This window comes from Heterodontus francisci, chromosome 9, assembly GCF_036365525.1.
Source record: "Heterodontus francisci isolate sHetFra1 chromosome 9, sHetFra1.hap1, whole genome shotgun sequence".
Lineage (NCBI taxonomy): Eukaryota > Metazoa > Chordata > Chondrichthyes > Heterodontiformes > Heterodontidae > Heterodontus > Heterodontus francisci.
Window position 1 is genome coordinate 11,764,902 of NC_090379.1, and position 27,418 is coordinate 11,792,319.

General features: G+C 41.4%; 1 protein-coding gene across 3 annotated transcripts in view; it reads left to right on the plus strand.

Moving 5' to 3' along the window:
* rps6ka5 (ribosomal protein S6 kinase, polypeptide 5) overlaps positions 1 to 27,418 on the plus strand; it is a 292,559-nt gene that overhangs the window by 221,142 nt on the left and 43,999 nt on the right. For 2 of the 3 annotated variants that reach the window (XM_068038562.1, XM_068038565.1), the window contains exons 6-13: positions 3,855 to 3,938; positions 8,799 to 8,902; positions 9,807 to 9,957; positions 10,861 to 10,917; positions 16,050 to 16,211; positions 18,844 to 18,969; positions 19,216 to 19,349; positions 21,618 to 21,711. In XM_068038562.1, the coding sequence (XP_067894663.1) occupies positions 3,855 to 3,938; positions 8,799 to 8,902; positions 9,807 to 9,957; positions 10,861 to 10,917; positions 16,050 to 16,211; positions 18,844 to 18,969; positions 19,216 to 19,349; positions 21,618 to 21,711 (912 nt within the window). The remainder of the gene's footprint in view (positions 1 to 3,854; positions 3,939 to 8,798; positions 8,903 to 9,806; positions 9,958 to 10,860; positions 10,918 to 16,049; positions 16,212 to 18,843; positions 18,970 to 19,215; positions 19,350 to 21,617; positions 21,712 to 27,418) is intronic. The other variant, XM_068038563.1, reaches the window with a different exon arrangement.

Here is a 27,418-nt window from a genome sequence, read left to right on the forward strand (position 1 = left end):
ATTTAATGAAAAATGTTAGTTAACCTCAATAGCAGTACACAGGAAGTGCCCATATTCTATCTGTCAAATAACACTGGATCTACCCTGTCTGTGATGAAATGAAAATGCTGTAATTTTTTTTTTTAAACATATAATTGAACATTTTTATTTAAAACAAAACAGAAAGCTTTAAATTAAACTGACTTACTTCAACCAAAGCAAAACGGCTAAAGTAAGCACTGAAAGTCCATGCATAGCTCTTCATCATGATGTTCACTTGATTATTATGTGGTAGGCAGGACTGCTTCACTTTCTTTCTCCACTTAGGTACAGCCATGAGTGGAGATAGAAATTAAACCCAGGGAAGCAAGAAGAGAAGGAAAATGATACTGGGTGGAGAGAGATGACCTCAATAATGTTAAGCTGTTGCTACAGTCTGTATTGATGGCAAGTAAGGTGTCAAAACATCTAGTTTATCTAGGAAATGAACTTATTTTGGCTACAAAGCTTGATTTCTGATCGTACAAGCATATTGCACTTTAGAAAGAGAATTCACATTATAAACTTGGGGCGCCTGTTTCAACATGCCAAATGTAGGGTAGATTATAGTGTATTGGCAAAACCACGTTAACCGTCTCTTATCCATGTAAATAAATCTGGATTCCATTTAACAGATAGGTTTTTTTATTTTGATGTGTTTTCTTTCTTTCCCTTCTTGCTGTGTCTAGTGACAAGGCAGCTTCCTGTTCCTTCTAGATGGTAACTGTAGATAATGTGACAAACGTCTTTCTGAGGTCTAACACTTCCTTAGAATGTAGCACTTTAGTTATAGTTCAAACACCCATATAAACCGCAGTTTATTGGCCACAGTTGTGCTTTGCAATATGAATCATCTATTTAATGCATTAATCACCAAATGAGCAAATTGAGAAATATAAAAACCAATATTTTTTTTAACAAAATATTCTTCACATATTCTTCACTTGTACATACTCTACTACTTGTACGTCTGCAAACTCGACATGAAATCCTGTGACATTGATCACAAGTCGTGGGAGTCAGTTTCCAGCGTTAGCCAGAGCTGGCGGCAGCCATAAAGACGGGGCTAAAGTGTGGCGAGTCGAAGAGACTTAGTAGTTGGCAGGAAAAAAGACAGAGGCGCAAGGGGAGAGCCAACTGTGTAACAGCCCCGACAAACAAATTTCTCTGCAGCACCTGTGGAAGAGCCTGTCACTCTAGAATTGGCCTTTATAGCCACTCCAGGCGCTGCTTCACAAACCACTGACCACCTCCAGGCGCTTATCCATTGTCTCTCGAGATAAGGAGGCCAAAGAAGAAGAACATACTCTGCAGCTGAAGAACTGCAAACAAGCGGCCAACTAGGAAAATCACACGGTGAATTCCTTTGTAAGATGACTGGCCTTGCACCAAACACTTTCTTGCTTTTTCTGTGTCCTATAATTACACCCTAGAGTGATCACCAGTTCTTATCCCACAAGCTTTTAGTAGTGACCTTTATGTTTGTATATGTCTGTAAAGCCTTTACTCACGTCTATGAAATGCTGTTGGAATGTGGCATTCTTTTCTGTTTGATATTTCTTGTACAGGCATGGCTTGGTGCTGTATAAAATTTGTTCAGATTTCTCTTATTTCTGGATTGATAATTAGAAAAGGAGGAACTTAACGGCACATCATCAAGAACTTGGAGTGAACTTACCATATTCCTTGCCACCCTGTCACAGCCCAAAGGTCATCATTGATACTGCTTGGTCTTCAGACCAGGGTTTGATCCCTAATTCCAGTGACTGGAGACTGGGACTGATTGGTGTTGGTTTCTGGAGACTCCAGCACGCAACATAATCTGGTTCAGGGGTTACAAGGGAAGAGCTGTTTGAGTATTTCTGGCATTCCTCTTCCTCACACTTATTATTTGACTTGGAAATCCTGTTGGCACTTTGTTCTCAGTATTCATTTCTGGATCATGGTGTTGCCATAACTGCCATTGACTTGAACAGGTGAGCTAAGGCAGAATAATAGCTGGTCTTGCTGTCAACCTAGGTGGTGGTTTTCTTCAGTTGACCTGAAGCTAATGTACCATAACTGAGGGTTTCTGCATAATTATGATCACTAAGAAATTGGCAGATAACTTGATACTGATAACTCCAGGGATTAGACTTTTCTTGAATCAGTGTCAGCAATTCTAAATTAATCAGTAGAATCCCTGATCTGGAGTTCAAACTGGAGTTTTTAAGAGGGTACCAAAATCGGGGATGAGAAACTGACACATACATGGAGTTAATTCTCAAGATCTTGTGATATCCACAACATATAGTTATCTTTGTTTGCTACACAAGGACATTAAGTTTGTCTGCTTTATAACATACAATTTGGAGAGACCATAGAATGTCTTGAACTTTATTTCATGAACCAAGACTTAAGTATGGAGTCATAGAGTTATACAGCACAGAAACAGGCCCGTCATGTCCATGCTGGCCATCAAGCACCTATCTATTCTAATCCCATTTTCCAGCAATTGGCGCGTAACCTTGTATGCTATGGTGTTTCAAGCGTTCATATGGATACTTCTTAAATGTTGTAAGGGTTCCTGCCTCTACCACCCCTTCAGGCAGTCTGTTCCAGATTCCAACCACTCTTTGGGTGAAGAAAATATTTCCTCAAATCCCCTCTAAACCTCCTGCCCCTTACCTTAAATCTATGCTCCCTGGTTATTGACACCTCCACTAAGGGAAAAAGTTTCTTCCTATCTACCCTTTCTATGCCGCTCAATTTTGTAAACCTCAATCAGGTCCCCCTCAGCCTTCTCTGCTCTAAGGAAAACAACCCTAGCCTATCCAGTCTCTCTTCATAGCTGAAATGCTCCAGCCATGGCAGCATCCTGGTGAATCTCCTCTGCACCTTCTCCAGTGCAATCACTTCCTTCCTATAGTGTGGTGACCAAAACTATACACATTACTCCAGCTGTGGCCTAACCAGCATTTTATACAGCTCCATCATAACCTCCCTGCTATTTTATGCCTTGGCTAATAAAGGCAAGTATCCCATATGCCGTCCTTAACCATCTTAGCTACCTGTGCTGCTCCCTTCAGTTATCCGTGGACAAGTGCACCAAGGTCGCTCTGACCTGCTGTACTACTTAAGGTCCTACCACCCATTGTATATTCCCTTGCCTTGTTAGTCCTCCCAAATTGCAAATTGAAAATTTGTGTCCGAGCCCCTGCTATCACCTCCCTTGCCTCACATAACAGCCTGGGATACATCTCATCTGGGCCTGGGGATTTATCCACTTATAAGCCCGCTAAAACAGCTAATACTTCCTCCCTTTCAATACTAATATGTTCAAGTATATCACAATCCCCTTCCATGATCTCTACACCTACATCGTCCTTCTCCACAGTGAACACAGATGAAAAGTACTCATTTAAAACCTCACCTACGTCCTCCGGCTCCACACACAGATTGCCACTTTGGTCCCTAATGGGCCCTACTCTTTCCCTGGTTATCCTCTTGCCCTTATAAAACTCCTTGGGATTTTCCTTTATCTTTCCCGTCAGTGTTTTTTCGTGCCCTCCAGGACATTGTATGGTTCCAAGCCCAGCAGAAGAATGGGAAGCTTTCTCTCCACAACAGCAATCCGTTTCTCCCTGGTTGACACTTTTGATTAGTATTCCAAGGAGGAAGAAGGATTTTTCTGACTTGAGCTATGGCTGAAGTCCTTCGATTTCTTCTTCAGCATGTTCTGTTATGAAAAACTTCTGATTTTGTGCTAGTTTTAAAATTGTTCCGATCAATTCAAATCAATTTTAAATAGGCACCGCGGGTTCTGATTTTAATTCTTTGTATCTTTTTAACTCCAGAATGAACGAGCATATTCCTTTTGTGGAACCATAGAGTACATGGCTCCAGAAATTGTTCAAGGAGGAGATGCAGGACATGATAAGGTATATGATCTCTGCCAAAGTTTGTCTTCTATCACAAGTGATTTGTTTGGAATCAGTAGTGGGTGTGGATAGTCACAATGGTCGTCCTGTCATACTATTCAATACTTAATGTGTGCTTCAGTAGGATTTTCACACTTAACATCCATAGCATTGTATATCTCATGACTTCTATCACCTTGTCAGCAGATGCATGGGAACACCACCATCTGCAAGTTCCCCCCGAGATCTCACACCATCCTGACTTGGAAATATATTGTTGTTTCTTTGTTGTCGCTGGGTCCAAATCCTGAAGCACCCTAACAGCACTGTGGGTGTATTGACACCACATGGATTGCAGCGGTTCAAGGAGAAGCTCAGCACCACCTTCTCAAGGACAATAAATACTGGCCTTGCTAGTGATGTCCACGTCCTGTGAATGAATAGAAAAATTGGCTCAAAAGTTAATTCTTTACACAGTTCCACAGTCTTTAATTTTAAAAAAGCTATTAACCCAAAATTGGTTCAGAAGATTTTTTAAATTGTATGTTTAACCTTTCCATTCAGGAACACAAAACAAGAAAAATATAAACAATTGTTGTTGACAATCAGAAAGGAAAACAAAGGAACTGCAGCTGCTGCTAATCAACGGGTCTTGCCTAAACAAGCACTTTATAGTAGAAATGTTTTTAATATTTTAAATGAGTCTTATCTGAAGTGAATCTTTAAGGAGTTAATTTCCAGGTTGTTTGAAAGCCTGTTGATTAAAACAAAGAAATTCAGAAATCCTCACAAAGGAAAGGAAACATCCTTGGTGCCAATTCAGGAATCTACTGATGCAAGCTAGCAAAACCTTCTCAAGAATTATTTTGAGTGATTTGACAGGTTCATTAAGAAACTGTGACAGGCAACTGTTAACATTGGAACTTGCCATTATGGACGTTTACATAGGCTGTTTAATGTTAAGTGTTGGCAATTAGAGTGACTCAAATTTTGACTTGGATCTAGGGATTGTGGACAGGGAATGCATGAATGTACATATGTATCTGTAAATTAGATTATTTACAGGCTAATAGTTGGTTTGTATGTTATTATTGAGAGTTCTATATGCAGCTCACTCTTCACTTAGTCACTTGTAGGTTGGCTTAACAGTGAGCTTAAATCTTTATTTATCTGTGGTCTGTTATGTATTGTATATTTTAATTGCTGCAACTTTTATCTTCCTGCAGTTTTCCATTTATATTCTGTGTTATTTGTCTCTTCCACATCCATAAGATTTTCCTTTTCCTCCACCAGCGCTCCCAACAGGCGAGTAGATTAATCCACCCGCAAATGTTTTAATGTCGCACCTTGCCCGAATGATGGCATGCTTTGAAGCATGGGGAAACCACCACCTTCTTCAGATGACCTTATTAAGATTAGAACACTGGCCTCTTCTCTTCCCTGTCCATACTCTCGGAGAAAGCCTGGATATGAACGACTTTATTGTAAACTTATTTCCCCGTAGTTGAGACTCTGAACTTGGGAGCTTCACATTCTTAACACTGGAGCTGTGCTGTAGTGCCTTGTATGTCAGTTTTGTATTTGTAAAGGGAATAACATTAAGCAGATCTGCTTTTCATCAACAAAATAAGTTGTAAGCTTATTTTTGCTAAAATAAAAGCAAAATACTGCAGATGCTGGAAATCTGAAATGAAAACAAAAAGTACTGGAAATTCTCACCAGGTCAGGCAGTATCTGTGGAAAGAAAAACAGTTAACGTTTCAGGCCTATGACCTTTCATCAGAACTAGTAAAAGTTAGAAATGTAATAGGCTTTGAGTAAGTGAAAGGGGGGAGGGGGGTCGGGGGGGGGGGAAGAAGAACAAAAGGGCAGGTGTGTGATAGGCGCGGAGGGCAGGAGAGATTAACGACAGTGATGCCACTGAATAAGAGGCAAAGGGAGTGCTAGTAGTTGTAGTGAAAGACAAAAGCATGAGTCCAGAGAGAGTGCTGGACTTATGTCTTCCTATCTTGACTCTCTATTTTTCTCCTCAGTCCAGTCTTTTTCCGCCTACATCTGTGACTCTTCTGACACCATGTGTCATTTCGATAGTTTCCAGTTTCCTCTTCACTATGGATGTCCCATCTCTCCACACTTTCATCCCCCACTAGGACAGAGGCCCTACCAGTCCCCATCCACCACCACTCTACTCCACCTGGCTGAACTGCTCTCACATTGAACAACTTCTCCTTCAACTCCACTCACTTCCTCCAAATTAAAGGTGTTGCTATGGATACCCACAAGGGTCCTAGTTATGCCTGTCTTTTTGTGGGGTATGTCGAACACTCCTTGTTCTAGTCCTACTCAGGTCCCCTTATCCAATTCTCTCTTTCCGGTACATCGATGACTATATCGGTGCTGTTCTCGTCCTGAACTGGAAAACTTCATCAACTTTGCTTCCAATTTCCACCCTTCTCTCACCTTTGCATGGTCTAACTCCGACTTCCCTTCCCTTCCTCGACTTCTCTGTCTCCATCTCTGGGGATAGGTTGTCCACTAATATTCATTATAAGCCCACTGAATCCCACAGCTACCTTGACTACTTTCTCACACCCTGTCTCCTGCAAAGGCTCCATTCCATTCTCCCAGTTTCTCCCCAGTCTTTGGCACATCTGTTCTGATGATGCAGCTTTCCACAACAGAGCTTTCGATATATCTTCCTTTTCCCTTAACTGAGGACTGCCCTCCACACCCACTGTTGTTGACAGGCCCTCAACCCATTTCCAGCACTTCTGCCCTCTCTCCTTCCTCTCCCTCCCAGAACCATGGCAGGGTTCCCCTTGTCCTCACTTTCCACCCCACCAGCCTCCACATCCAAAGAATCATCCTCCACCATTTCCGCCTCCACCAAACACATCTTCCTCTGACAGCATTGCAGAGGGACCGTTCCCTCTGCAACACCCTGGTCTACTCTTCCATCAACCCTGTCACCTCATCCCCTTCCCACAACACCTGCTCATGCGATCACAGGAGGTATAACACCTGCCCTTTTACTTCCTCTCTCCTCAGCATCCAAGGCCCCAGACACTGCTTCCAGGTGAAGCAGAAATTTACTTGTACTACTTTCAATTTAGTGTACTATATTCACTGCTCACAATGCGGTCGCCTCTAGATTGGGTAGACCAAACGCAGATTGGGTGACCACTTTGCGGAACACCTCCACTCAGTCCGCAAGCATGACTCTGAACTTCCAGTTGCTTGCCATTTTAATTCACCACCCTGTTCTCATGCCCACATTTCTGTCCTTGGACTATTACTGTGTTCTGGTGAAGCTCAAGGTAAGCTTGAGGATTGGCACCTCATCTGATTAGGCACTCTACAGCCTTCTGGACTCAACATTGAGTTCAACAATTTCAGAGCATGACTGCCATTTTAATTTTCAAAAATAATTTGTATTTATTAACCATATGTCTGTCTTTAAACATATTTTTCATGTTTTTGAACAGAGCTGTTCAGTATTCTGCCATTAACACTCTCTGGACTCATGCTTTGTCTTTCACTACAACTACTAGCACTACCTTTGCCTTTTATTCTGTGACATCTCTGTCGTTAATCTCTCCTGCCCTCTGCCTATCACACACCTCTTTGTTCTTCTTCCCCTTTCCACTTGCTCAAAGCCTATTACATTTCTAACTTTTGCCAGTTCTGATGAAAGGTCACAGACCTGAAACGTTAACTCTGTTTCTCTCTCCACAGATGCTGCCTGACCTGCTGAGTATTTCCAGCACTTTCTGTTTTTCCAACATTTTTGCTGTTTTGACAATAATTCAAATTAAAGACTACACCCAAGCATTTCCTTCTCTCCATATTGTTACAACCAGGTGAGAAAGGTGTCTAGGGGTCCCTTTTAGACTTCACCTTACTGTAACAGGGTTTTGTTCTAAACACACTGTTTTGAACTCCCCCTTGGTGAATCCTTGTTCACCGCTTCCCAAGTATAAGGCAAAGAAATGAGCGCAAACAGGCTTTCTTAGGTTTAAAGAAGAAAAGTGAAATTTATTAAACTTAAACTGAAACTCTAATTCGGTAAAGGCCTATGGATACACACTGCGCCCCACGCTAGCAGGCATCCGTGATATGCACATGCAAATAGAGACAGAAAAGAGCAGAAGAAAATAAAATAGAGAGGTTTGAGGCAATCTCTGAAGAGGGGTTTTTGTCACTGTGCTTCGAGCTCAATGTAGTGCTTGCTTTTCATTGGGTCCCAGTTTTCTTCTTGACCCTTGTTTACAGTAGGGTTCATATGTCTCTTCGGGTTCATATGTCTTCAATGGATTCCAAAGCTGGTGAGAGCAAGATGAGAGCAGACAGGAGGGGCAAGCCAGCCACGAGAGGTTTTGTCAGTCCAGGAGCAAACAGCTTTCTGTCTTCAAAACACTGTTTCTTCAATTTAAAACTCCCCTAGTTGGCCAACAGGTGGTCATGTGACTGACTGGTTTGTCCAGGTCTCTTCTGTGTATAGGGAGCATCTTGGCAGTTAACCTGGAATGCTAGCTTTTCCACCTTAACCATCTGGTAATCAAAAGTCCATTGTGGATTAAGTTGGAGCAGGGAGTGGCCCCTTTGTCCTCTCCAAGTATTGTCTGTTACTATGCAGATGTATTTCTAGTCAGGGGTGTGGTGTTTTTTTTTAAAGCAAGTTCTTTCTTTACTCCAGTAGCAGTTTAAAAATCAATCTTCATGTGGCAAAATTAATGTGCTTCATTCTTGGCAGTTGGGGGGCCTGCATGACAATATGCTTTTGCTTTTTTATCTATGACATACAAATGAATGCTGTAGCAGATCAGACTGTATGATGTACAGTCTTTTTGTAACTTAACACTAGCCCTCTTTTTTGTTCAGGCTGTAGATTGGTGGAGCCTTGGTGTCCTGATGTATGAACTGAAGACTGGAGCATCACCTTTTACTGTTGATGGAGAAAGGAATTCACAAACTGAAATTTCGAAGTAAGGAGTTCAATTACTGTTGCTAGATGGTTCACCAGATAAGAGGCCATTTGGCCCATCTTAGTTCCTCCATTCAGAAAGGCAGGGTTAGATGAAGTAGGGTAGGAGGAGTTCCATGTGAACCATAATCAGTGGCACGGACTAGTTGTACCAAATGGCCTGTTTCTGTGCTGCTAATTCTATATAATCCTAGAGTTTCCCCCATTGGAGCATCCAGTAATTCTCCATGAGTCCAGGTTTTCATCTGTACTACACTATCTGGAAATCCATTCTGAGTTGGTCAATGTTTGTGTGAACGGGATTTCTCTGATATCAGTCTTAAAATTACTTTTTACCAGTTTTGAATCTGTGTCCTTTTCTTCTACTTCCAGAATTTGATTCAAAATGCTGATCAGGTTTACTTTTTCCTCGGTATAAAAAATTTGTATATCTTTCAGATCATCAGTCAGATGCCTCTCTTCTAGGCTGAACACCTGAAGTTTCTTAAGAACGACAGTTTCTTTCAGCTTTATCCTTATTTATTTAAACACAATCGTTGGAGTATATTTCATCTGTTTCTCTTAACCACATGTAGTACTTGATGCCTGTCTGCCTTAAATCTCATCTGCCTTAGTTCTGCACGCATACATATTTTGCCCTGCTCATTTTGTAATTTTTGAGATGCTTCCTCCACCACCCCGACCTGATTGGTATTAATTGTAAATTTCATCACTTTGCATTGAGTATTTGAATCCATGTTATTTATGTAAATAAACGGCACTGCGTCCAGAGGTCGGTACCCCACTCAGTACATTTTACTCAATCCAACATGAAGTTGAAAGTTTAGCATTTAAGCTCACTGAGTTATTTACTCCCCTGTCACAGTTTAACAATTAAACAACTTGGTTATATTTTTCCCACCCAGGAGAATTCTGAAAAGTGATCCTCCATATCCTCCAGAAATTGGTCCTTTAGCTAAAGATGTAATGAAGCAGCTCCTGATTAAAGATCCTAAGAAAAGGTTGGGTTCTGGTCCAGGAGGTGCTGACGAAATTAAGTCACACCCTTTCTTTCAGGTGAGGAAAGTAAAAATGTGGCTAATAATGAACTGGGCCCTTTTGATCATTTTCAATGGAATCTTGTTTATTATGCAATAGATTAGGTTTGGTTTGATTATTCCATATCTAGCAGGTTTGGTTATATCATAACTAGTTGTGTTAACAAAAAAACTGCAGGTGCTGGAAATGTGGAGCAAAAACAAAGAATGCTGGAAATGCTGATCAGGTCAGACAACAACTGTGGAGAGAGCAAGTGTAGGCTCCTTCATTGGAACACTAGCTGCACTAATGCTTGTTATTTCAGGAGCAAATATTAGTCCATGTTTGTGTCACTGTATGTTTGTGCTTTGCCCACCCTTTTCCTGCTTCTTCCAGCAAGTTATTTAACACTTAAATAAATCTGAGTTTGGAAGCTGATTGAGTGCATGTGTGAGGAGCTCTTCTTGTCCTTACTTTATAGTATTGTGACATGCTCATATTTTGTTCCATCTAAAGATTTTCTATGCTATGAGCTGCATTGTTGCACTTGCTCCTTGTATCCATGTCGCATAAGAAATAGTAGCAGGAGTAGGCCATATGGCCCTTCGAGCTTGCTCTGCTATTCAGTAATATCATGGCTGATCTTTGGTCTCAAGTCCACTTTCCCACCCAATCCCCATATCCCTTGATTTCCCCGAGAGTCCAAAAATCTATCTAACTCAGCCTTGAAAATACTCAAGGACTGAACATTCTTAGGCCTCTGGGTAAATAAACTCCTTCTCATATCAGTCTTAAATGATTGACCCCTTATCCTAAGACTGTCTCCCTTGGTTCTAGACTCTTCAGTGAGGGGAACAGTCTCACAGCGTCTGTCTTGTTCAATCCGCTCAGAATCTTACATGTTTCAATACGATTAGCCCATTCTACTCAACCTTTTCGCAGGGCAATTCTCTCATCCCAGGAATCAATCTAGTGAGCCTTCGCTGCACCATCTTCAAGGCAAGTATAATCTTTCTTTAAATAAGGAGACCAAAACAGTACACAGTATTGCACACATGGTCTCACCGCAGCCCTGTAAATTGTAGCTGGACTTTCATACTCTTGTACTCCAAGCCCCCTTGCAATAAAGGCCAACATGCCATTTGCCTTCCTAATTGCTTGCTGTACCTGCATGCCAACTTCCTCTGTTTCTTGTACAAGGACACCCAAATCTCTCTGCACATCAACATTTAAAAGTTTCTTACCATTTAAAAAGTATTCTGATTTTCTATTCTTACTACCAAAGTGAATAACCTCACATTTCGCCACATAATACTCCATCTGCCACCTTATTTCCCACTTACTTAACCTGCCCTTATCCCTTTGCAGCCTCTTTGTGTCCTCCTCACAGCTTACATTCCCATCTAGTTTTGTATCATCAACAAACCTGGATAAATTACTCTCATAATGTGCTAGTAAGCTTAGTACAAACATTTTTTAATTTGCATTTTCTAAGGGAGAAATTACAAAGTATTGCATCATTGATGCATCATCATTCTGTAGATTTTCTAGTAAACCTGCATTTTTAACCTATTCTTTTAACTGATATTTTTCAGTATCTTGATAAATACTGAATGTACATTTATGGCTTTCGAAATTAATTCTGCAAACATTTTAGAATTCTTAGTATGTTACCTTTAGATAGGGAGATGAAGGACACTTGTATGAAGTGAAACTTTTAAATCTTTTATCACCTGTACTACCCCCTAGTGGTAGCCCTTGCCCAGTGCCTCAGAAGTCCTTTTCTGGCCCAAATATCTTATTCAGAGTGCTTGATAAAACAGCCAATAAATGGCAGTGGAGACCAATTGCACGAAGAGGCCGTCAATGTAGTACCCAAATCACATCGTTCTCCAACACTAAGATTTTGCACTTATATTCAGAGTCACTGGTGGAGCCATTGGTGGGGCAGAGGTTGGGGTTGATGCTCGGGCCATGAGTTCCCACAATCATTTTAAGGTGAGCCCACCTGACTTAGGAGGTTTGCCTCCATTTTGCTCCCAGGAACCTCAGTTCCCCCGTCTTCAGCCCCCAGGTTTGGACCACACTCTAAATGGGTCCCAGCTCAGCCCTCAGACTGAGTAACTTGGCATTCCCCAGTCCCCAGCTCGGTCCCCTTCCTGTCAAGACGGCCAGATCTTGAGTTTGACCCTCACCAGTTGGCTAAAGCGAGCTCTGCTACCTTTACAAGTTAAAGGCGCTGATAATATACTTGGTACTCTGTTTTTGGAAATTGCTACTGAAATCAGGAAATTATAGTATTTTTGAAAGATCACAAAGCCTCAACAGCTGTTGACAACTAAATCTGGGTTACAGAAATCCTGAATACACTGCTTTATCTTATATAGATGATTTATTTGTTGACCGCTGAAATTTTTAATTTAAATGTATTTTAATACTTCCTGCTCCTGTGAATTAGAACAGGTGCTTACCTGCTTATAATTTCTGGACTGAGTTAATTAGATATCAGAATTTGAGTGTTCTGGGTTGCAATAGTTATTAGACAGCAGAAATAAAGAAAAAATGTGCATTTATTTAGGGCCTTTCACACTCTTAGGATGTCCCAATACACTTCACAGCCAATGAGTTACTTTTTGAAGTATAGTCACTGTTGGTTTGGAGGCAACCAGTATGTGCACAGCAAGATCTCTCAAACGGCAATGAGATAAATGACCAGTTATTCTGTTTTTAAGGTCTTGATTTTGAGATTAAATGTTGGCTCAGACACCAGAAGAACGCCACCCACTCTTCCTCGACTTTTGCCGTGGTCATTTTTGAATCACCTAATTTATGGGCGGCGCGGTGGCTAGCACCGCAGCCTCACAGCTCCAACGACCCGGGTTCAGTTCTGGGTACTGCCTGTGCGGAGTTTGCAAGTTCTCCCTGTGACCGCGTGGGTTTCCGCCGGGTGCTCCGGTTTCTTCCCACAGCCAAAGACTTGCAGGTTGATAGGTAAATTGGCCATTGTAAATTGCCCCTAGTGTAGGTAGGTGGTAAGAGAATGGTGGGGATGTGATAGGGAATATGGGATTAATGTAGGATTAGTATAAATGGTGGTTGTTGGTTGGCACAGACTCGGTGGGCCGAAGGGCGTGTTTCAGTGCTGCATCTCTAAATAAATAAAGTGGTTGGGGCCTTGGTTTAAAATCTCATCTGAGAAACAGCACCTTGAACAATGCAGCATTCCCTCAGTACTGTACTAACGTGTGTCATAGATTATGCGCTCAAGTCCCTTGAGTGGGATTTGAAACCGTAACCCTCTACAATTTTAAGAGGAGCACCCTGACTAATTTCCATCTTGTCCCCCTCTCACCCCTCCAGGCATCCCCAAACCTAAGTGCTCTGGTCATTTGTAGTAAGGATGCTGCTTGGAATGAGGTAGCTCAATCGAAAACAGCGATGACTGAACCTGGGAGCACCCTCTTCTGCGCGGTTTAGTCCCAGAATGTTTTTTTTGCTATGTACTACTACTGTTAAAAATGACTGGTGGAAAGCAGATTGTGCTTGACTAATTGAAGCTGATTTTTTTGATGAAGTAACAGAGAAGGTTGATAAAGGGAAAGCAATGGATGTTGTCTATATGGATTTTAAGAAAGCCTTTGACAAAGTACCAGGCTGGTTAACAATATTGAGGCTTTTGGAATAGGAGGGTCAGTGTCAGCCTGGATAGAAAATTGGCTTAAGGACAGAAAACAGCAAGTCATGGTAAATGGTTGTTTTTCTGACTGGAGGATGGTAGACGGTAGCGTTACTCAAGGTTCATGCTAGGACTGCTGCTTTTTTTTTGTTATATATAAATGACTTGGATATTGGAATACAGAGTAAGATTTCAAAATTGTTGATAGCACCAAACTTGGAGGTGTGGCAGACAGTGAGAATGATACCAATTGACTGCAACAGGACATAGGCTGGCAGAATGGGCAGATAAGTGGCAGATGGAGTTTAATACAGAGAAATGTGAGGTGATGCATTTTGGCAGAAGGGATAGGGAGTGGCAATGTACACTAAATGGCACAGTTCTAAAGAGTGTGCAGGAACAGAGGGACCTGGGGGGTTCATGTGTATAGATCTTTCAATGTGGTGGGACATATTGAGAGAGTAGTTTGCAAAGTATATGGGATCTTGGGCTTCATAAATAGATCTATTGCGTGCAAAAGCAGGGAAGTTATGCTAAACCTTTACAAAGCTCTGGTTAGGCAACGGCTAGAGTATTGCTTTCAGTTCTGGTGACCACACTTTAGGCAGGATTGAGAGGGTGCAGAGGAGATTTACCAAAATAGTTGCAGGGATGAGGGATTTTAGCTACAAGGTTAGGTTGGAGAAGCTGGTGGTGGTCTCCCTGGAGCAAAGGAGATTGAGGGTAGATTTGATAGAGCTGTACAAGATTATGACAGGTTTAGATAAGGTAGACAAAGAAAGGCAGTTCTCATTAGCTAATGTACAAGGACTAGGGACACAGATTGAAGATTTTGGTAAGAGATTCAAGGGAAATGTGAGGAAGCACTTTTTTATGCAGCGAGTGGTAATGACCTGGAATTCGCTGCCTGTGGGGGTCGTGGAAGTGGAGAAAATGAATGATTTCCAAAGGAAATTGGATGGGCACTTGAGGGAAATGACCTTACAGGGCCATGGGAATAGAGTGGGGGAGTGGGATTAAGTGGATACAATGTAATTAAATCCATGGGATATAAATTATTAGTATTTTAAACCGGTTAATACTCCATTCAAATAGTGGGAAGAGAATTATAAGTATACCTTTCACGACCTAGTGATATCTCAAAGCACTTTATAGCCAGTGAAGTATTTTTTGAAGTATAGTGTCTATTGTAATGTAGGAAACCTGACTGCCAATTTGCATGCAGCAAGCTCCCACAGATTGAAATGAAATAAATGATTAGATAATCTGTTTCTCAGGGATAAAAATTGGCCAGAATACCAGGGAATACACCCCTATTCTCCAGTAGTGCCATGGGATCTTTTGGATCCACCTGAGAGGGCAGACAGGGCTTCAGTATAATGTTTCAGCTGAAACGGCACCCCGACATCTGAGATTAAAGAAGTGAAAGTGGCCTGTGGTGCACATCAATTTCAAAATACTTACAATGCAATCGATCATACCCTCCACTAAGTGGTAGGCTAGAAGAATAAATTACAACTGTGATAGTTAATATCTCCATAACAATTTTGCAATGGATTTTTCTGTTCTTCATCTCTACTGTGTAAGAGAGATGCAGAGAATGATCCTGCAATCCAGAATTAAGGCGGTACAGTGGTGCACTGGTTAGCACCGCATCATCACAGCTCCAGCGATCCGGGTTCAGTTCTGGATACTGCCTGTGCGGAGTTTGCAAGTTCTCCCTGTGACCGCGTGGGTTTCCGCTGGGTGCTCCGGTTTCCTCCCACAGCCAAAGACTTGCAGGTTGATAGGTAAATTGGCCATTGTAAATTGCCCCTAGTGTAGGTAGGAGAATGGTGGGGATGTGATAGGGAATATGGGATTAATGTAGGATTAGTATAACTGGGTGGTTGTTGGACGGCACAGACTCGGTGAGTCGAAGGGCCTGTTTCAGTGCTGTATCTCTAAATAAATAAATAAATCAAATTCTAGCTCCCATGATTGATTTCCCTCATCTGTGTCTGGTTAGTTGGGGCACGAATTGGCGTTAGTTATTTAGAGGAAAGTCAGCCAGGAGTCACTTGCAACTCCTGCTGCAAGTGTATGTGTATGGTGTGATGACAAAAGAATAGGACTCACTATGATGTTTCCTGCAATCAAATAGGCTTCTGACACAAGTCTTACACTTCAGGAACAGCTAGTTGGGTGATCTATTGGGGAGCATCCGGTGCCTGTGGAACCACACTGAATTCAGAAGTCCAAGTCTGGAGAGGGAGAGAAAATTAGAAGCAAAAACTAAAACAAGCTGTTCAATATCTGGAAATACAGTTATTAATTATAACTAACACATGAGCTGGTAGATTTGTCAAATTTCATTTCTATGTTTGGGACATTTTACTACATTACAGGTGCTATATAAATGCAAGTTGTTGTTCATTGTTAGTAACCTCCTGTATTATGCTTTTGATATTGCCAGAAAATAAACTGGGATGAGTTATCTGCCAAAAACATTGAAGCTCCATTTAAACCAGTTATCAGGGATGAGTTGGACGTCAGCAATTTTGCTGAAGAGTTCACGGAAATGGATCCTACATACTCACCTGCAGCATTGCCTCAGAACTCTGATAGAATCTTTCAGGTCAGTGTTGTTGAAACAAAGCTTTTAAATTCAATTCTTTGGAGAACATATGTTTTGCTTCCTGCAAAACTTTTTTATAATGACTTAAGAAAAATAAACATTGTTTTCAAATATTTCTTCTGTCCAACTTCATAGGTGAAATAATCCACTGGGTTTGTCAAATGATCAGTCAGTCCTTCAGATGCTGCGAATGACATGAACAGACTTCAATAACCAAATGATAGTAGATGGAAATAATGAGAAAAGATGCAAATAAATAGGCAGCTGTGTCCTGCACACCAGAATGATAATTGCTTATTATGCAGTGATACTGGCTTAGTGGTCATTGTAAATTACGATAATTCTCTTCTCTCACCCATCCAATCCAGGTCATGTCCATGTTGTTAAACATGGTCTTAGTTATTGAGAGACAAGTCAGCCAGGAGTCACTTAATTCCCTTCTGTTTCCTTCACTTACCCACCCCCATCCTTCTCTCTCCCCTGCCATTCTCTTTCCTCTGCCCATTTCTTTCCCCGCTGCCCTCCCTCTCCACCCCCTTCCCGTCTCTCTCTCTCTCTTTCTCTTTCCCCCCCATCCTCATCTCTCTCCACTCCCACTCTCTCTGTCTGTCTCCCTCTCCCCTCTCCATCTTCCCCTCCTCTCCTCCACCCTCTGCTCTTCTCCATCCTCACCCTCCAAAGTTCTGTGGTTTTTTTCCATGTGATACTTTTAATTCATCCTCCCATCACGTCTTTCATTCTAGTGTTAAAATTCCCTCTCCAGATCTAGCCTAACTGGAAAGATGGAATCTATAATTGTGCTGTTGCCTGATTTCCCATAGCTAGTATGAACATGCCATGAAATTTTTATAAGCTCACTATTGTGGTTTAGTAAATTCCCAGTAACAACAATTATTGTTAGCAAATGATAAATCTCCAGAGATTTTAAAAACCGCTAATAGAATTATTTGAAAGGGGTAATATAAGACCAGAGGTTTAAGAAAAATAAAAAGGATGCAGAGATAAAAGTTATTATTTCACAGTTTTTGCAGATAGCATCTTGAAAAGTGATAAAGGTTGCGGAGGTAAAATGCTAATATTCAGCACTGTTAACAACATAGCTTCTTGTGAACAGCAGCAGTAAATTCTGGTCTGACGTGTTTACACCCAGAAAGTAGGTTTAAATGAAAAAACACCTTTGGGGTCTTGACCTTGTTAGTGGGTGTAAGGCTGCCAGTGTGATAATTACATAGCAATTTTATGCCAATTCACTCTGTTGTGGGGGAGCTTCAGCTGGTGATGCATGAATGCTGGAAACAGAGTTTTTGGAGTGGATGAGCAAAAATGCTTGACTTTTTCTGGAACTGGATTATGGGGAACTATCATTTTGAAAGTCATGAATCATACAGTTCAGCCTACTTCTATCTCTTCATGTCACTAAAATGGAAGATGGTTTAGTTTGTATTTAGGCAGCAACTGATGGTCTCCAGCTGTCTCTTCTGTGGAGTTTTTGATTTATGGATGCTTTATAAAACTCAAGTGTTTTTTGCTCTCAAATAGACCCTTGAGCTGCTTTCAACAACATATTCCTGTGTTTCAATAACAAAAGAAAAGACCTCTCATAGATAATATGGGCATATATAATATGTATAGGCAACCTATTATTGAAACTTGCTGATGACACAGAAGTAGGAAGTATGTTCAATGGTGAGAAGGGCCCAAAGACTGTAGCAGAAAATAAGCTAATGACTGAGCAGACAGATTCACTGCAGTGTGAGGTGGTACATTTTGGAAAGAATAACAATGAATAAACTCAAAAGAATGATACTGACAAATATGGAGGGAAAGAGAAATGCAGAGCTTCAAATACATAATTTATAGTGCAGATAGATTTTTAAAAAGCCTTAGCATTTTAGTTTTTATAAATCCAGGTATAGAGGAGTATAAGAGCAAAGAGATATTAAATTGAACAAGGCAATGGTTAAGGCAGCAGTTGGAGCACTGTCAGTAGTTGTGGCTGTCTTTTTATAAAAAAGACTAATATTAAAGTCATAGGTTCACCAAGGTGATGCCATGGATTAGAAACTATAGTTATAAGGAGAGACTTTGAGTGACTGGGACTATTTCCAGTGAGGCAAACAAGAGGAGGTTTAATAAGAGTCTTTCAATTTTATTCTCGGGAGGTGGGCGACAGTTACAAGGTCACATTTGTCGACCTTCTTGAACCACCACTTTTCTTGTGCTGCTGGCGCTAGGTTTTCAAAATTATGAAAGGTTTTGCCAGGCTGAATTCTCAACACTATTATCTGTGGTTGGGGAGTTACTGATGAGGGGTCATCAATTTAAAATTGTCAGTAAGAGTGTGAGAAGAGAGAATAGGAGAAATTTCTTTGTCCAGCGTGGGAATGCTTTGCCAAAGGGAATGGCTGAGCAGAGACCATTGCATCTTATGAACAATGTGGATAAACACTTGAAGCCAAAGAAGATGCAAGGCCATGGAAAAAGAGCAGAGCAGTAGCTAAATTTTGTATTACTCTTGCAGAGAGCTGGCACAGATATGATTAGCCAAATGGCCTCCTATGTGCTGTGAACTTCTACATGTATATGTGGTGAACATTCAGATTAAAGGTTTATCATTGTATTCTCTTGACAGGGCTACTCTTTTATTGCTCCCTCCATTCTCTTCAAACGTAATGCTGTGATGACTGATCCCATTCAGCTTCATATGGGCGTGGATCGTCCTGGCAGTACTGCCATAGCACGCAGTGCTATGATGAAGGTATTTATCATATAAAGTATGACGCAGTAGTTACATCTGTGAGTTTATTATTATGTGACCATTTTAAGTAAGCTGCACTTAGGCATCACATTTGTCCGTTTATTTTTTTAAATACTTTTAGTAATATAAATGAGGTGATAACAGTGGACACCATTAGTTTATAATGCATTCTGTTTTAAATATACCTGCACTCAGATTTAAGTTAACACAGTTTTTTAATTCCTCCTCTCCCCTCCCCCCAAATAGGATTCCCCATTTTATCAACACTATGATCTGGATCTCAAAGACAGTCCACTTGGAGAAGGAAGTTTCTCTATCTGTAGGAGATGTCATAATAAGAAAACTGGGCAGGAGTTTGCCGTGAAAATTGTCAGCAAAAGGTAATGCCAAACCATGTTGGCTAATTTTTTTTAAAACAATGTAAGATGCATCCTAATCCAGTATTTTGGACCCTAGAAAAATTAATTTACAGAATTTGTTATTCTGTTTTTCCAGAGTAATTTTTTTGACTGATTGCAAGCAAGAACTCAGGAAACAGCAATATATAACCAAATATTAGACTTAGAGTATTTCTATTCAAAGTGTTACGGGCAAGTTGATTGTTTTTGTAATTATATAGACTTAGAGTATTGAACTGACTTTATTTGTCCCTTATTCTCATAATACCACCCAGATGTAAAATGATAACAATTGAGTAAGAGGCAGTAGCAGTACAAATTTCCATTTGGAGATTTACACCATTATTTTGGACATTTTGTTGAAACCTAGAACATCCTTTCTGTTGAAGCAAAGCCAACTCTATATATTCATTTCTTCTCACTTATTGCAGCATTTTCTTAAGAAGGCTCTTACTCATTCTCTTTGGCTTAAAAAAAAATTGTCAGTTAGCAGGAGTGGGAATGTACCACATATGAGCTGCTCTCCAGCACTGTTAGAAATAGAGATTATAAACATTTGCCAATACATTTGCCAAATGCCTAAAATGCTTTGTGAGAATTCTTAATTTGAGACCTTGTGTACTTGACAAGTTATTTGTATTTTCATTCTGTAAAAGTTCACTAAGCTCTAAAGATTGGAAAATAAAAGAATATTCTAGAATGGATTAAGTGTATGCACTGAAATAAAAGCAGAAAATGCTGGAAATTCTCAGCAAGTCTGGCAGCAACTGTGGAGAGACAAACAGCTGCAGGTTTCAGGTTGATGATTTTTTTGTCCGAACTGGAAAAAGTTAGAGATATAATATGTTTTTCAGCACGCACAGAGGCAAGAAATGTGGAGGGTGAACAACAAAAAGGAAGGCCAGTGATGGGATGGAAGGCAATAGAGATCAAATGACAGAGGGATGATGGTGCAAGGCAAAAGGAGATGGTAATGGGAAAAGTAAAGAAACAAAAGCTGGGTGTAGAGGAGGTGTAAATGGGAATAGCAGAATTATCACCAACAGCTGCCTTCCAAAAACAAAAAACACAAAAGGAAAAAAGGTGGGGGCAGCGATTATGATCTGAAATTGTTGAACTCGGTGTTGAATCCAGAAGGCTGTAACGTTCTAAATTGAAAAATGAGATGCTGTTCCTTGAGCTTAAGTTGAGCTTCATTTGAATAGTGCAGGAGGCCGAGGGCAGAGAGGTCAGAGTAGTAGTGGGGTAGAGAATTAAAATGGTAGGCAACCAGAAGCTCGGGATCATGCTTGTGGATTGAACGGAGGTGTTCCATCAAATGGTCACCCAACCTGAGTTTGGTCTTCTCATTGTAGAGGGACCACATCATGAGCTGTGAAAACAGTATTCTAAATTGAAGAGGTACAAGTAAATCGCTGTTTCACCTGTAAGCAGTGTTTGGGGTCTTGGACAATGAGAAGGGAGGAGTTAAAAGGGTAGGTGTTGAATCTGTTGCGCTTGCATCAGCAGATGCCATGGGAAGGAGAGGGGAGTGGATCTGGGTGTTGCAGAGAGAACAGTCCCTTGGGAATGCTGAAATAGCCTATCCCCAGAAATGCAGGCAGAGTAGTCTGAGACATCACTTTACCACTGAATTCGCCATTTATAAGAATTACCAATAAAATCCACTGAATTTATTCCTTCCTCTATCACGTCATAGCACCACTGTTGTCAGCCACTGCAATCAGCACGCCTTAAAGCAATTACTGGTCATTCTCCACCCCCACCAGCCTCTACACTCGGCACAGGTAGCACACACAAGTTGACAAAACAGATGTTACAGACAGTTCAATTAACAGAGTGATTATCTTCAGTGTGCCACTAGTTGAATATTGTACCCACAGATCTGAAAATGAGCTACAAATTGTACATGACATTTTAATCATGAGTTCCTTTGAGTGCATTTATTTTTCTTATCAGGAGAAATGGGGCTGACAAAAAGCATAATTATAATAACTGGAACTACTGAAACTGAACAGGCCTGAGCAGTGGTGGAGAAGGGGTAGAGGGAATGGCAGGATTGAGAATGGGGTGGGGAGACACAGGTTCGCACATATCTGTGGTTTATGCAGATTGATGGGCATTGCTCCTTGGTTTCAATATTGAGCAATTTTTTAAAAAAATCGTTTTTAGCCTGGAATATAAGTGTTTGATCACTGGCCTGTATTCCAGTCTGTTCAACAAGTATTACTCTTTCATTTCTTTTTACAGAATGGAAGCAAACACCCAAAGGGAGATCGCAGCTCTGAAGTTGTGTGAAGTACACCCTAACATTGTAAAACTGCATGATGTTCATCATGACCAGGTATGCTACAAAAGTGATATGTGGCTTGGCAATCAGGCATTAAAAGATTTTCTCAAGTACACCTTGGCTTTCCAATAGCAGCTGTAGTTTATTCTTATCCTGTTAGCTTGGTGGGAGTCATCTGATGATAAAAGGGCAACAGTGGTCTACTAGCTTGAGAATCATAAGTGGCAATAATGCTGCATTAAAGTTACAACAATATGAGTTTCACCAGATGCTGCAGATGCTGTGGCACTATAAGTACTACGTTAAAGGGAGTTCACACAGTTGTTTCTAGCTTCTGAGAACGTGTGGGATTTTCAGGGGTTTCATCTTTCAGATGGGGCTTTAAACCAATGTTCCGTCTGTCTCCTTAGGTGGATGCAGAAGATCCCATGGCATTATTTGAACAATAATTGACATCTCCCGGTGTCCTGGCAGCATTTATTCCTCAACCAATGCTAAGCAAAAGCGATGATCGGATAATTTATGTTCCCGCTGTATGTGGGACCTTATTGTCCGCATGTCCCTACAAAGCCACAGAGACAACATTTCAAAAGTAATTCATTGGCTTGAAAAATCTTGGAATGTGAAAGATGCTATATAAATTCAATTTTTACAGCTGTTGAGGGGCTGAGGATGAGATTGTCCAGTGGCCACTAGTCTCCTGCCCTAAACTGAGGAGGAAACATATGCTGGAAAGAACCACTAGCCCCTGTCTCCCCATCCCAACCCCCTACTCAGTGCCAAGGCCAAAATTATCCCCCAGTACCCTCACCACTATCATTAAGACTAAAACGGACCTCAAAAATTACCTCTTCCCAAGAGGAAAGTAGGCTATTCCCATTCCCAGCTGTCAAATTCCCTGTTGCCACTTTCACCTCCCTTCAATGTGCCTCTTTCTTACCACAACCCCTGCCCCCACTCTCAACCTCAGCGCTCCCTCTACTCGCTCTCCACCACAGTTTCCTTGCTCATCTCTCCCTATTCTGGCCCTCTGCTTCCCCATTTCCCATTCCCCGTGGCATTCTCCATTTAATCTCCCCTCACTTTGCATACTTAAATTCTCATTCCTCCACCTCTGACTGCATTTCCCATATCAGCCTCTGCTTATCCCTGATGGCTTCATTTTCTATTACAACCCACCTGCTGGCTGCTGAATCCTTTTACCCTACAGTTCCCCTTCTAAAACACCCTAACCTCTTTCTACTGGAAACCCCCTTCCCCAACTGTATTCCCTATTCACTGCACTCCCCAGCTGCATTTTTATTGGTAATCCCCATCACTCGCACTGAGAGGATTTGCTAGACAGAGACGCCGTTAATTGCATTTCCTCCTGTGCCCTTTCACTCCTCTTTTCTGTTCTTCCTCCCCTCTCTTCCCCTCCCCCTCTCCTCTAACCCCAACCTCTCCTTTAGCCCTCCTTCCTCTTCTCTCTTTCCTCCTTATCCCTTGTACAGTCCTTGTGCATCTGCTTTGCCATTTTCACAATGGTTTCATAATCCCGTGTCTTCTATATGTGCTTGACCTAAAAAATTCAAATTCATCTTCAGTACTTGTGTATAACACCTTGGGAAATCAATTAGTTTGAGAAAAAAGCATCTAATAACAATTTGTTAATTTTTATGCTCTGTGCTGTTTCATTTTTAAATGGAAGTCCATTTTGGAGATGGTATGATGCAGGAAATGGTTTAATACTTCCAGAAGGCAGCCTTGGTATCAGTAAATATCAGAACTAGATGCATCACTCCCACACAATAAGACTCTGCATCTTTTGTAGAGATGTGTCCTTGATATGTGCAACCTGTGACTGGAAGCTGAGAAGCTTACAGGAATTGTAAAAGGCAACTGAATTTTCAGGGCTTTATTTCTTCGTTTCATTTCTGCGTAGCCTATACCTTATGAATAATCCTATTAATTTTTGCCTTAACATTACATTAGTCCTTGCTTATGCCTCATGCTGTTCTTAAGAAGTTGCAGATAGTCATTCTACATGCATAATCCTTTTCAAGAATTTTTGTGCAAGAGCAATTTCCTGAAATTTATCCTGAGAACAATCTCCCTCCCCTCCCATCCAACCTCACTTAATATTTCAGCTGTATTTTCAGTCTGACTTAAATTATTGCAACCCCTGCCAAGTGCCTACAGAATCCTATCTCATGTTTGCTGGCTCCCTACCTCTCATACTTCCTGCTCTTATCTTCCTTGAGGGGAATATAGAAGCTTACACCACAGAAGGAGGCAGGAGTAGGCCATTCAGCCTGTCGAACCTACTCTGCCATTCAGTTAGATCATGGCTGATCATCTACCTCAACACCACTTTCCCGCGCTATCCCCATATCCCTTGATGTCATTAGTATCCAGATATCTATCGATTTCTGTCTTGAACATGTTCAATGATTGAGCTTCCACAGCCCTCTGGGGTAGAGCATTCCAAAGATTCACCACCCTCTGGAAAGAAGAAATTCCTTCTCATCTCAGTTTTAAATGGCTTACCTTTTATTCTGAGACTATGTCCCCTGGTTCTGGATTCACCAGCCAGGGGAAACATCCTATCTGCATCCACCCTGCCATGCCCTGTAAGAATTTTGTAAATTTCAATGCGATCACCTCTCGTTCTTCGAACCTCTAGTAAATACAGGCCCAGCTTCCTCAATGTCTCCTCATAAGACAATCCCATCATCCCACATTGTACCTGTGCCAGCTCTTTGAAAGAGTTAGCCATTGAGTCTGACTGCTCTACTCTTTGCCCATGGCCTTGCACATTTTTCCTTTCCAAGTATAAAACCAATCCCCTTTTGTGAGTTTTGATGGAACCTGCTTCTTCCACCCTTTCAAGCAATATATTCCAAATCATAACAACTCATTGCGTAAAAAAGAATTCACATCACCTCCGTTGCTGGTTCTTTCGCCAATTATCTTAAATCTTTCCACAGATGCTGCCAGACCTGCTGAGTGGTTCCAGCATTTCTTGTTTTTATTTCAGATTTCCAGCATCCGCAGTATTTTGCTTTTATCTTAAATCTGCATCTGGCTATTGACACTCTACCCCTGCAAATAGTTTCTCACTACTTACTCTTTCAAAACCCCTCATAATTTTGAAATACCTGAACCAACCACATCAAGTTCATACTGTGGTAGCTTTGTGCTTTCTAAATTGTAAAGAGACTGGGTTTATTTCTATAAAAACAAAATAAGTTAGATTAGCCCTGTGCAGTATTATCATACAAGCATGTTAATGTCAAGTAATTGCCACAAAGCAGTATCAGTTAATTACTTTATAAACATTCACAAAATTGTATTTATTTGGGACCAAATATAAGCAACAGGAATACATAGGCGTCTTCTTCATTGTAGTCTGACTTAGTGGAATCTGATTGCAGTCCTCTTCTTGGCTAACCTAACCATGTAGATACTTGTAGATTCTTCTACCACCTAAGTAGGCTGTACCAATTCTTTAATGACAACACAGTAACATTCACAGCATCAAAACTATTAATTTGTTTTCATCTGTAGTGCCCATGAAGTGCTTGGTTTTGAGGTATAGCTTTATCTTTCAGTCAGGAGCGTGCCCTCACGGTGTTAATACAGCTTCCTTTTCCTCAATGAAAATTAACAACTAAAGCGAGTGCTTTCCAGTAACATTAGTCAGCAACAAATCTAAAGATTGTTAGGATTGTATTATTTCATGTAAGGTACTGTTGTTTTTTTTCCCCCACTTCTGTATTTCAAGCTGACTTATACGAATAACTTTGCATTCGCATTAATGGGGACGGTAGCATAGTGGTAATTTCTCTGAGCTAGTAATCCAGAGACCCAGAATAATGCTCCAGAGATATCAGTTCAAATCCTACCATGACAGCTGGGGTAGTTCAAATTCAGTTAATTAACAAGTTTGGAATAAAATGTTAGTCATAAAATGATCATAAAACCTATCTGGTTCACTAATGTCCTTCAGGGAGGAAAACTGTCTTCCTTACCCGTCTGGCCTACATGTGACTCCAGGCCCTAGCAAGCCACTCAGTTGTATCAAAGCGCTACAGAAAAGTTGAATAAGAATAAAACTGATGAAACATCCGACATCAACCTAAGCACAGAAACAACAACGGCACACCCTTCCCAGTTGACCCTGCAAAGTCATCCTCAATAGCATCCGGGGACTTGTGCCAAAATTGGGAGAGCTGTCCCACAGACTAGTCAAGCAACAGCCTGACATAGTCATATTCACAGAATCATACCTTACAGCCAATATCCCAGACTCCTCCAACACAAACCCTGGATATGTCCTGTCCCATGGTAGGACAGACCCAACAGAGCTTACGGCATAGTAGTATACAGTCAGGAAGGAGTCCTCAGCATTGACTTTGGACCCCATGAGGTCTCTGGCAGCAGGTCAAGTATAGACAATCCTGCTGATTGCTGCCTACTGCCCTCCCTCAGCTGATGAATCAGTACTCCTCCATGTTGCGCACCACTTGGAAGAAGCACTGAAGGTAGCAAGGGCACAGAATGTAGTCTGGGTGGGGGACTTCAATGTCCATCACGAAGAGTGGCTCAGTAGCACCACTACTGACCAAGCTGGCCTGCGGCAGGTGATGAGAGAGCCAACAAGAGGGAAAAACCTACTTGACCTCGTCATCACCGATCTACCTGTCACAGTTGCATCTAACCATGACAGTATTGGTAGCAGAGATTACAGAACAGTCTAGTGGAGATGACGCCCCATCTTCACACTGAGGACATTCTCCACCATGTTGTGAGGCATTATCACCATACTAAATGGGATAGCCTCGGGACAGATCTAGTAGCTCAAAACTGGGCATCCATGAGGCACTATGGGCCATCAGCAGGAGCAGAATTGTATTCGACCACTATCTATAACTGCATGGCCTGTCAGATACCTCATTCTACCATACCATCAAGTCTGGGGAGCAACCCTGATTTAATGAGGAGAATTAATGAGAGCATGCCAGGAGCAGTAGCACCAGACACACCTATAAATGAGATACCAACCTGATGAAGTTACAACACAGGACTAGATGCTTGCTAAAAAGCAGAAGTAGCATGCTATAATCAATCCTTCAAACAACGCATCAGATCAAAGCTCTACAGTCCTGCCAAATTCAAAAATGAACGGTGGTGGGCAATTAAACAACCAACTGGAGGAAGAAGCTCTGAAACATCCCCATCGTCAGTGATGAGGGAGCCCAGCACATCAGTACAAAAGACAAGGCTGAAGTATTTGCAACAATCTTCAGCCAGAATTGCCAAGTGGACAATCCATCTCTGCCTCCTCCTGAGGTCTCCAAATTCACAGATGCCAGTCTTCAGCCAATTCTGTTCACTCCATGTGATATCAAGAAAAGGCTGAAGGCACTGGTACAGCAAGGGCTAGGGGCCTTGACAACATCCCAACTGTTGTACTGAAGACATGTTCCAGAACCAACCACACCCTTACCAAGCTGTTCCAGTACAGCGACAACATTAGCATCAACCTGACAATGTGAAAAATTGCTCAGCTATGTCCTGTCCACAAAATGCAGGACAAATCCAGTCCGGCCAATTACTACCCTATCTGTCTACTCTCAATCATCAGCAAAGTGATGGAAGGTATCATTGATAGTGCTATGAAGCGGCACTTACTCATCAATAACCTGCTCACCGATGCTCAGTTTGGGTTCTGCCAGGGCTACTCAGCTCCAGACCTCATTACAGCCTTGGTCCAAAC